This window comes from Hypanus sabinus, chromosome 7 (genome assembly GCF_030144855.1).
Source record: "Hypanus sabinus isolate sHypSab1 chromosome 7, sHypSab1.hap1, whole genome shotgun sequence".
In the NCBI taxonomy this organism is placed as follows: domain Eukaryota; kingdom Metazoa; phylum Chordata; class Chondrichthyes; order Myliobatiformes; family Dasyatidae; genus Hypanus; species Hypanus sabinus.
The window spans coordinates 34,104,002-34,116,188 of record NC_082712.1 but is presented as its reverse complement, the minus strand read 5'-3'; the positions used below and the strand labels follow the sequence as shown (position 1 = coordinate 34,116,188).

General features: G+C 36.3%; 1 protein-coding gene across 1 annotated transcript in view; it reads right to left on the bottom strand.

Annotated features, from left to right (window-relative positions):
• The window catches only part of pik3r1 (phosphoinositide-3-kinase, regulatory subunit 1 (alpha)), a 72,052-nt gene that overhangs the window by 15,573 nt on the left and 44,292 nt on the right, over nt 1-12,187 (bottom strand). The window contains exons 3-7 of the mRNA XM_059974445.1: nt 10,462-10,554; nt 9,864-9,938; nt 8,291-8,422; nt 6,938-7,139; nt 6,650-6,744 (exon numbers count right to left, since the gene is read on the bottom strand). Coding sequence (XP_059830428.1) covers nt 6,650-6,744; nt 6,938-7,139; nt 8,291-8,422; nt 9,864-9,938; nt 10,462-10,554 — 597 coding nt within the window. The remainder of the gene's footprint in view (nt 1-6,649; nt 6,745-6,937; nt 7,140-8,290; nt 8,423-9,863; nt 9,939-10,461; nt 10,555-12,187) is intronic.

Sequence of the window (12,187 nt, the reverse complement as noted above, 5' to 3'; positions counted from 1 at the left end):
TTACTCTTATCTGTTCAAGTCCAACTCCTAATAACATAAAAAGATTATCATCCATGATATTGTACTCTAACCAACTGATACCCAAACTTAATTATCCACTCCTTCCAGTTTACCATGTCTACCATCTGTACCATTTACAAGACATACTGCAAAAACTAAAACCTCTATTCAACACACTTCAACTCACACACTCTACCACCTATGAAGAGGAGAATGGCAGACATATGGAAACCATGCCCACACAACTGCTAGGTTAAATAGCTGAAACTGCCTCCCAATGAACCAAGGAATTTAATTTGGCACCAAGGTGTACAGGTTTAAGACCACTAGCTTCTCAGGAATAATTGGAGGTAGACTATATAAAAAAAAATGCTGGCTTAGCAGTAACTTTCACAATCCATACATGAAAAGTGCTTGATCATTTGTCATTCAACCACCAAATTCACTCTATGATTTATTCATTTGCAGTACGCTGGGAAGGATGGAATTTATTATGCATTCATAGTTCCCCTCGATATAGTTTAAGAGTCAACCACATTAACATGTTAGTAGTCAAATATAGATCAGACTGGATAAGGATAGCAGACTTGTGTAACTGATAGAGAGTAGTAAAGTGTGTGCATTTGTGTTTTTACAGTAGCACAAGCTTCACTAATCATTTTAGATTTAATCACTTTTACTTCAGATCCCATCATGACACCTGGGGAATTTAACTCCTCTCCAGACCAAAGGTTCTTCAAAATACCCAGCCCCATAACTTCAAATTCCAACAGACAATGCGACTAATGAAGTTATAATGAACTCTGAACTAAGTTTGGACATTTCCTAATTTTAGAAAGGCTTGAGGTATTAGATACAATGGTAGGCAGTTTTTTGTTTAAATATTGTTTACAGATTCTTAATTAGTGGGAGGGGTCATTTTAGAGGCTTCTATTGCTCAAAGCTTACTTGTACTGTCCAAAGCATTGCATCATATCATTCTACCTTTTTTCCTCCCAGTAATCTCAGACATTCATCTTCAAACTTAGCACTACTCCTAACATCTCAATGCATTTACCGTGTCAGTGCCAAGACAACCACATGACTCAAATACTGCATGCCACTCACCAACTCAATTCCCCTTCTCATGCAGGGCAAATAACATGCAAGGGATACCACTGGCTTCCATTGGACCACAGCCTTCAACAAGGTTAGGAATATCAAACAACACACACAAAATGCTGGTGGAACACAGCAGGCCAGGCAGCATCTATAAGGAGAAGCACAGTCGATGTTTTGGGCCAAACCCTTCGTCCTGACGTGTGCTTCTCCTTTTAGATGCTGCCTGGCCTGCTGTGTTCCACCAGCATTTTGTGTGCGTTGTTTGAACTTCCAGCATCTGCAGATTTCCTTGGGTTTGCTCTAGAAATATCAAAGATGAGTGTTACAGTGATACAGAATCCCCTTTCTCACTCAAGCATACTTCTGAGCAATCCTTCCTCTTTCTCCACCACAAACTTTTCCAGTCACAACTTCTAGTCATATGCCTCGATCTTGAGGTATCCGCCAGTTAACGCAAAAAAATTTCACAAAGACAGATGCTTGACTTCAGTTGCTGGCCTCCAGCTTACTAATCTGCATTGCTTTTCCTGTAGTTGTAATATAAAGGTGAAACCTACAAGAGGTTCAGACAGTAGATATTAGTGGCTCATTGTGGGCAGGGCAATGGTAAAGAATGCAAATACCAAACTCTTAAAGGTCACAATTGTGCACACCCTGCCCAGCAGGCTCGGATACTTCAATAAGATGCTAAGTGAAAAGGCTCAACGTACAAAATTCAACACTTGTTACATTGGGATGGCCTGAAGAAATCAGAGTACAGAAATCATTGAAACAAGTCGAATACAAATTTGGTATAGGGTTTTACACTGAGCTTGGAGCACAGCTTGCGGGAGCTAACAGTTTCATAACTTGTGAAACAAATTGAATGCATTGCTTTAAGTCGCAGCTCCCAAAGAATACAGCAAACAAAAAGCTGAGAGAACAAACATTCAAAATCAGGGCAGCACTGAGTATAGAAGTTAGTCCAACGCTATTACAGAGACAGTGACCCAGGTTCAATTCCACTGCTTTAAGTAGTCTGTAGTGTGTTGTCCTCATTACTGTGGAGGTTTCTTCCAAATGCTAGTTTCCTCCTAAATTCCAAACACAAACTGTAGGTTAATTAGTTACATGGGTGTAATTGGGCCAGAAGAATCTGTTACCTTGCTGCAACTCTAACAACAAACACCAGTTAATGCCATTAAGATGGAAGATCAGAATGCAAAGTATCTTGCAATTTCTCAAGGCAAACCAGTCTTTCAAAAGGTTATTTTAATTTGTTGCTATGATGTTTACACGGGAGTATGAACCAGCTACATTCTCTCCGGCCAGCATTTACCCTACCACCCTTGCTACTCTACTGGTCTCTATTTTGCTGATTAGTAGATAGTCCACCTGGATTGCTGCTACCCATGCTGAGCTGGTGGAGTCCATAACCAGGTCTCTAGACCTGCTCGGGAGCTCAAACAGCTAAGCTACCAGTCTGCCCCAGAAGAGTCAATAGCCTGTCTTTCACTAGCTAAGCTCTACCCAGCAAGGTTAATTTAGAGCAGGCAAAAAAGAGAATTCATATTGAACATCCTATGATTTGTAGAAACTTAACTTGGTGGCCAAGCAGGCAGCATTAAGGACCGTGACAGAAAGGAAGGCAAAGCATGTGACTGTCAATGGGGAACTGAGATCCCAGGTAGTGGAATTGTACTGCACAGACAGGAAAGAGATGTCTAGGTTGTACTTCCTCCTACTTCTCAGCTGGTTTAACCACATACCTAATTTTCTCAGAGCAACAAAGCTCTGAGCAAACAGCAGATAAAGCTTAATAAAAACTGACAAAGTACCCTATCAGAGCAAAGCTCCATCACATTTTGTGAAGCAGCAGTGCTTTCACTGTATGCAAGCTGCCCAAGAATCATTTGTTATGGTTCCCATTACGACTGAAGCCAGGAAGGTGGTATGCAGCATGATTCATTATCTATGATCTTGTACCAATTGCACATTAAAGTCCGTGGATTTTATTTGGTTTCAACATTAGTACTGCTTTCACTTGAGCACATGAAAATTATTTACAGTCAACTGCACACTGTTGCATGGGGAAAGACTCATTCTTGCAAAGCCAGTGTACTTTTCTCTAACTCTGTTGGTCTCTGACAACACAACAGTTGACTTTTTTTTAAAAAAAAGAAAACCAACAATATTCCTTGTGTGGAAGTGAATGGTGAAATCAAAAGATACAAATATTTCTCACTAGCTGAAAGATGCCAGATGCCGAAGTTTTTACTAGTCAGCTAGTGGCAACAATAAAATGTAGACTTACTACAGCTACATTACTGCTTGTATTCAATTGCAATTTAAACCACCTTGCAAAACCACAAAACACATGCAGAAGTGTAGCATTGAAGAAATAAATCAACTAAGCTGTAAAAAATTCATGAACTTTTAAATAACGCTGTTTGGAGTGGGGGTGATGTAGACTGGAGACCTTTTGGCTCAGTGGCTGTTCGATAAAGTGCATTAGTGCATATTCATTGAAGCACTAAGCTTCAAAATGGCAGCTTTGGCAACAAATCAGATTTGGACACTAATGGACATAATCTGGCTACTCAGCATACTTTCTGTGGATGCCTCAAACTAACACCTTCAAACAATATGATGCCCAGCAGTGACTCATCCATCATATACACCACTGTGGATGTATAGGTAGTTGTTGTGTCTAAAAATGACCATCATTTATTTCACTTAACATTATTAAAATATGAATTTTAAATAATGCAGCTAAATTTCACGGTGAGGACATGATTAATGGGAGGGGGTGTAATATAAAATTTCACAAATATCACTTCAATTTTCCTTAGACTCAAAAGCACGTTCATTTTCTTGATAACCCAAAGAAAGGAATAACGTCCAAAAGGAAGGAAGAAGCATGGGTTACAGAATAGAATCAAGCAATGCCCAGAGACAGTTTTGTTCAAAGTGATGAGTAAACTTCAAACATATTCATTTCCCAGAAAGTTTGGCAGCACGGCAATCTGGAGCTAAAAATCTCTTTCCCTAAATTACTGTTCTGTGATTTTATAGAGACTAGTTAAGTTAGTACAAAACAGTTGTTGAACTTTGGACTTCCTGGATTGCTGGGTATAAACAAACTAACCTCAGTGACATGAGAGGCAACCATTTCTACTTACAAGGTGACTTTAGGAACAAAACTGGAGGGCCCTTCACACATGAATATAACTATTCTGATGACCAAGAGTTTGGATAAAAAACCGTTTTGAAAAGGACAGAAAGGAGCAGGGAGAAGACGAGGACAGAAGATTTCCAAAACTGACAGTCCTTGACATGGTTGCCAAAGGAGGAGCGATTAAATTCATAAATGACCAGAATTTGAGCACTGCGAATATCTTACAGGTTTGTAGAGCTGGAAGAGTTTAGCTTTTGCTACCTAACCTGCATTTTGTGCTTTCATTTTGGTGTTGCAACATTAAGTTAGTTTGAAATACAAACAGAAAAAGCTGCAAGTAGCAAGTCGACAGCCGCTGCACAAAGAAAATTGGAGCTAATATTTTTGACTGATGAGGATAAGAACTGGGGAAAAATAAAAACACAAAAGAGATGATAGTGTATGGCAACCAAGTCCAGAGTTGGTGTGAATGCACAATTATGCAAGATGACCAAAAGGAATGGAAAAGGAATTTTGTAAATTGAAATTAGAAATTTGAAGCCATTTCAAGTCAAGAACATTATGGACTTAGATGAGGCTTTGTTCCTTGTGCTTAAGGTTTATAGAACAGAAGGAAGGAGATAAAGAATAGAATATTTTGACTTCAAATATTTATGGAATTGTAACTGACAGCACTAAATATATGACTGTAACAAATCATTGAGAAAGTAATTCCACATCTATTGTATTCTGATACTAGCTCAATGGTAAGCCACATTTTAAACAGACTATGGATAACTCATCGGGATCCCAAGAATGTTATAAATTTGCTTTTGAGTCCTCTTCAGGTGTTAAATAAATAAAATATTCCATTTATGGGAGACTTCTATAATGGTTAAGGCCAAGAAGAAAATTGGCAAAAAAACTCTTTTCACTAATGTTCTAACAAATGCTTGATTTTTTTACTTAACTACTGGCTTAAAGATAACTACAGATAAAAATTATGCAAATATTCATTTAGAAATTATTTAGTATGGACATTCATGTATCCAGTAACTGACACACAAATTACAATCATTTCAATGTACTGGTCACTGCTGAGAATACACGTGAGTCTTTAAGGCTTAACCATATGGGCTACTTTTCACCACTCCTATATCTGATTGACAAAGCAGGATAACTATTCATAGCTGCCACCATCCAGCACCCTCATTGAAGAGTCATTAAAAACAGGTTAAATTTTAAGACAGGGGTCGGCAATCTGTTTGCCTCTGTGGGCCAGACTGCGTATTAATGAGCGGACAGCGGGCCAGATAAACGCCATAAAAAACTTGAAATATGAGAATTATCCATTTAAATACATCTAGTTATGTACTGCCTCAAATTAATGAATAATGCATGCTAGAAAGTCATTTGTGCTTAAGGTTGCCCAACCCTGTTATAAGACTTAACCATGCTGTATAATATATATAATTTTAAATTAAAATTCAAAATTTTATATTCATTAAAATCTGAGCACAGGTCAAATTACTTCTCCTTCAGCCCACCAAAAACACATAGGCGGGAGGAACAAATGATTCGGCCTGCTAGAACAGTCTATGCAACATATTTGAAGTTCTACAGAACAAGTAGTTACTTAGGACACTCTTCTCAATCAGGGAAAGGACGTTAAATCATTTCCCCATCTTATTCAGATTGCTGGTTTTGACTGAAATTATATTGATAGTAAAATAATGAGATTTACACAAGAACATAGATAATACAAAGTATTAGTTTTGTATCATGAAATGGGTATTTAAGAACACCTTATTTTTCATGCAATTGATTTACTAAAAAGTTGCATGGAATTTTGATTTTTAATGTTTAATATGCAAGCTCAAGTGGCTAAAGGGAAAGAAAGAAACCAAATGTAAGGAAGCTGATTCTTCAGGTGGATCACTGGCATTCTTGCTGACTAGCTTCACATTCAATTCATTACTTAAAAACATTAAAAATGAGATCTACTATAAAAAAACTCAAAGTTAGTTCTTCACAGCGATCAACGTAAGACAGAAAAATAAATGGCTTTTCTGTACAACAAAACAAAATTATCCAGTGCCAGGTCAATCTTGTAGAATAATTTCAAATAACAGAATTTGAGGGTGGAGGGGGAGAGAGGGAAAGCTATACCAAGTCATCTTATTAAATGAGAATAAACTAAAATAGACATTAATGGAACAAACTTAGAAATACAAGATATGCATTAATTTTTTTTCTGAAATGAATAGTGTAGAACTAGATTAGTTCTTCATTCATAATACAAACTAAATGAGCTAGAGTCAGAACAACTTTTCACTTAACATAAACCATACGTTTTAAATATTCAGGTTTGACATCAAATCCTGAGCAACAAGTAATCACATTGAATCTTACCTGGTGCTGGCGCTTGTGCAGTCTGGGTTTCGTGGCATTCACTGGCTATAAGTACTTCTATAATTTTCGTGAGATATTCAGGATTTATATCCGAACTAGATAAGATTTTTAAAAAAAAGTTCAAAATCTCAAACCGTGGAAAGCAAGACATGTTTAAAATATTACAACAGTAAATTTAATCTTAAACAGTTAAAAAAAAACTATTAAATATCTAACCAGCAAAATGTTGTAATGTCTTGTGATGTTTCTCAAATACTTCAGAAACTCACTTCCTAGTAGCAAACATACCTTGCTGCTTGTTGTCTAAAAAGCAGAGGACTGAAAATTTCTGCCAAGACTCGTGCAGTTAGGTTGTTCTTCCCAGAACTTTGACAAAGTTTGCAGAAGTGCTTGATCAAATAATGAAGAGTAAGCCAATACTGCTGAGGCACATTATGGGATCGGATAGCTCTCCTCAGCAACTGTGCACACTCCTCTGTATTGAGTACTTCTGTAGTTAAAAAAGTTAGGTATCATGGCTGTCCATAACCAGGCAAAAGATCTACGAACATACTGCATACATTATCAAAATACATTACATCCAAATTCAAGGAAACAGATTAATAATGACAGTTAGTAATCCACGCCTGTTTTAAAAGAGAAACTTTAAGGTACTGCGGGCAACTAATGGAAAACTGCATGCATTGAGACACAGACCACAAGTACTTAGTATGTGCTGTACTATAGGTCTGCTATTTCTCTAATGCAAATGATTGGACAATTGATAGATAGAACAGATAGGATAAACCACATCCTTTCATTGCATTGTGCACTGACGTTAGTCACACACTGCAGACTAACCAGCACTACCGATTGTACAGAACATCATGCCCCTCATTTTTATATTTGTTACATAACCACACCCCAACTTCATATACCACAGGGTACATGTGGTGGTTTAAGTGTCTGAGAACTATGTACCAGATCAAGATCATGTTAGATGTTCACATCTTTATCCAGGTGCTGCTCAAGTAATTCATGGACAACTTACAGTCAAATAATTTTTTATTTATTCTAGTTTGTGCTGAATAAACTAAAAATCAAATTCTGACTTAAGTTAAGCCACCAAATAGATATAAAATGAATGAAAACATTAATAGTTTGGCATGGAGATAGGCCAAAGGGCCTGTTCCCCTGCTGTAGTTTTCTATGGCTCTTTTCATTTTGCCAACATGCACAAACAGATTTGAAGTTAACAATCAAAGCAAAGGTACAAGTGACCTGCCAAAGAATAAGACCAGGGCAAAAAGAGTGAGGTTGGGGACATAAAGTAGATAAGAAAAATAAGTCACTGAACTTTTCAAAAAGCTAAATCTATCCTCCAGCTACCTTGATCTTTTGCTTGCCCTTGGAAATCTGTTGAAATCTTTAAATCATCTTTGATAGTCAAGTGCAAAATTTACTCCTGAACATTTGGCAAACAAGTATCAATATATAAATGATATATATTTATCCCACCCCAACATGGCAACCTTCAATTCCTGAATGATTTTTAGAATTAACGTATTTATTTAAATAGGCTTTCCCTTTCGATTTCAATGCCCGAGATGTTTGTTTTAAAACAGAAAACTTCATTATAAATTCAAGTTTTTTCTTTCTTACCTTGAGCTATATAAACCATATCACTGTAGATGGATGTTGGAATGACAGGGCTTGGTAATTCCTGAAGATATTGCTTTAATGCCTCAGTTAGCGACTGCAGATCAAACTGTTCAACGTCCACTGAAGCTACATCTACCATAGAGAAATACATATAACTACACAGAACTATTTTCAAAACAAATCGGTTGTTGTGAGTTTCACTGAACTCTTAACTTTGTAGGGAAAGCACAGATTTATATGCATGGCAAATTCTGTTTACAAAAAGCAGAGGCATTGTTATGGGATACGTTTTCAGATAAGCCCAAGTGCAAGGCAGCTTTTCAGCATTAAAAAAAAACAAACTTCCATAAATAGCCATTTGAGGACACCCCAGAGGTAGGATTGAATAGTGCTGGTGTGTTTTATTAATCAGGAGGAGCCAAAGTTCAATCTGTAGTCCATTCTCATTCACAACTAGAGTAGTACCAATGGATACAAATACTGCCTTACTCTTCAGCAGGAGAGAGAAAAAAAAAGACATGGGTTTCATTCCACTGAAGTGTATCCTGGCATACAGGAGAAAACAAGTTAGTGGTCAACTAATCTGCCTTTGTTCAATGTCTAGATAAAACTGGTCTCAAATGTGAAATTCTAAATGTAGCTGGTACCTGTGATGTAAAGTTTATGTGAATAGTAAATATTGTACTGTATTGTAGCTGCAAAATGAATTTCACGACCTGTCAGTGAAAATAAGCCCAATTCTGATATTTATTAGAATAGACAGAAAGAATTCCTGTGCAATTTTTATCAGTTTTTGAATGTTATTAAAACATCAGTTCTTTACAAGATTTGCCTTTTAATTCTAAATGTGCTTATTGTGTAAATCAACACAAAACTGGATATAATTAAAATAATATGCAAAGGTAGAATTGACAGCAACAACTGTAATCTCAATGATTAATGAAATAAATTTATTTTAGAAAAATGAACTGACAGCATGTGTCCCTTGGTAATAATGTATTTTCACTGTTACTGCTGCTGTAAAACACCAAATTCCACAAAAGACAGTGAAAATAAACCTGATTCTGAAATTATTTCTGCAATACGGTCAATTTGAAACAGTACTAAGCAGCCCCCTAGTGGTAATCAAAAGAATATATAAAAGTAATTTTGTATGGAAAAGCCGAACCTATGACTACCCAGATTAGTTGTTTCTCTCAGGAGCTTCACGCCAAGGCTACATGAAGGCTATCCAAATCTACATGATTTAAAAAATTGTTTTAGTGAAAAGTAGAAGTTGTAAAGTTTTAGCCATAAACTATATTCTCTTCCACTCCTCCCCCAACTCTTTTTTGAAAAGTGAGAAAATACAATGCTTCATCAGTTTTGTTTTGTAATAGGTGTTGATGGGAGGGGAGTGGGGGAAAGAAAGAGGGAAGTTCAGGAAGGAAGAGTAGCAAGAGAGATCAAGAGACCATTTAACTGGTGATGCATGTAAGTAGTAATATAAACGCTAAAGGAATGCTGTGTATACATTTACATCATGACTTAAGTATTACAACTAGAAAAGGAGCCAAATCCAGTGCACACTTACCATAATCCAACAACTGCTTTAATTCAGCACCACCACATGAACCAGAAGTCCGATATAAGTTGACACTCTCAAGACCTAAGAAACAAATCAAATGCTTGCATTAAGTGAGCTTCAAGTTCAAATCGTACTGGAAGATTTAGAAACAGCAAGGCTAAGTGACAAGTTAACCTATCAGTTATAACTATAGAAATCATAAGAAATCACTAACATTACCAGATAAGGAGCCAATTTCAAGTGTAGAATAGGTCCTTCATTTCCGCAAGTTGCACTATCCTCAAACTACTGCTTTTATTAATGTTGCCAGCAACTCGCGCATTCAACATCATTCATTAAATTTTCCATCTGATGAATCAGCAAATCAGTTGGAAGTTGTAGTGCTAATGTTATTAACTAAAAATGACAATTAAAAATTGAAATATCTTAGTTGACTACAAATTATTATTTTGTTTGTAATTTTCTTACAAAAATGTAGTTACAAGCCATTTGTTCAGACTAAGTGTTCATTTTGGTAATCGTTTAACAAACATAATTCTATTATTAGTTTTAATCCAAAATTCTATTTCAGAAACTTGAATTATGTTTGGTTTAGCCATCTTACCGGTTCTTTCAATAGCTTCTATTAACTTCACAAGGATTGCTGGAGCCAGACTTGGGGGAGAGAACTGCTCTGTTAAATCTGGTAGAGCATGACCTGAAGAATTTCAAAATGAATGTAATTGTTAATACTCAGAAAATAATTATATAAATGTTTAAATTTTAAACAGCAAATAAATTATTGACAGTGTCAATATTGCACATTCCCTCTATCACTCTGGCACTCAGATTATATCTTCATTGCAATTTCCCCAAACATCACGAGAAGTTTTAGTTTAATGTTTGACTTTATGTGGCCTGAAGTACACCTTATCATAAAGACCAAAGAGCTACTCTGTTCTGTTTAAACAACTCCTAGGTTGTAATTTAACAGGTTATGAAAAAATCTGGCATAAATCGAGTTCAAACTGTTACTAGAAGGTAGAAGCTCTTTACTGTTCAACTAACATCAGATTTGTGAAACGTGCATCTAGTCAGACCAGCTCCAAAATAGTGTTTTAAATTAACTAGCAAAACTGGAAATACAGTCTGAAATTGAAAGGGGTTGATCAGAATTCATATTTGTTTAAACAGTGCAGCATGACTGTCACCAGATGAGGGCACTGCTGTGCACTTCTGTTTCTAGAATGATGCTCTGCATGGCATTAAACAGGAAAAGATGGCTTGTAACTGTTGTCTTATTTCAGTTTCAACTGTCATTTCATACATGCCCTTATTTCATATTTAGTTTTGCACATAGGTTAACAATCGAAAACAGCCAAAGTTAAATTAAAAGCATGCTCAGGGATGAAATAATATCCCTGTAAGAAGCCCGAATTATAATAGTATCAGCAATAAGGGAAAGACAGAATATTAACTATAAAAAACAAGTTTCTCTGTATGAGACACAGGAAAGCAGAATTGAATGATGTGTTTGATACAATATAAATGCTCCGAATGCAAGATTTCTATGAAATTCTGAGAAATATATGGTTTGCTGCTTGATAAATTCTACAAAACTGAAGGTTCCCCCCCCCACACAGGCAGGCAAGCAGGTCAAGAAAGCTGGTCAAACTTTAAAATTACGTTTTACAAAATATCAGCAAACTTTTATTACCTTCTCCCTCACTTATCTCAATTTCCTTTGCATGCTTCTTTATTTCTCTTCCAACTACTGCCTTTGGCAGCAGCTAAGTCCAAAGTACAATTTATTATCTAAGTACACATGTCACCATACACACCCCGAGTTCATTTTCTTCACAGTAAATACAAGAAACACAACAGAGTCAATGAAAGACAGCCCCCAACTGGCCAGACAAAGAATCAATGTACAAAAGACACACTACAAATGCAAGAAAAAAAAAGTATTAATAGAAATAAAGCAGCAATAAATATTGAGAACATGACACGATGAGTCATTGAACGCCAGTCCATAGGTTGTGGGAACAGTTCAGTGTTGAAGTGAGTAAAACAAATTTTTTTAAAATTCCTTTGTTTTGACAAGCCTGCATTGATCACTTACCAGTTGGCTACACCCCACAGGTGAACGTATTATCTGCCAGAATTTTTCTTAACATTTTCAGTTCAAACTTGGAACTGCTTTTCCCAAAGCTAAATTTCAAGCTTTCCAAACTTTTTAAACAGGAATAACCCCAAAATTCCCTGCATTGTCGTGATGAACAATTCCCTATACTTTTAAGTGCTACTATATGCTGTTAAATGTGAAAGATAGAATAAGTTGTACTCTTAAG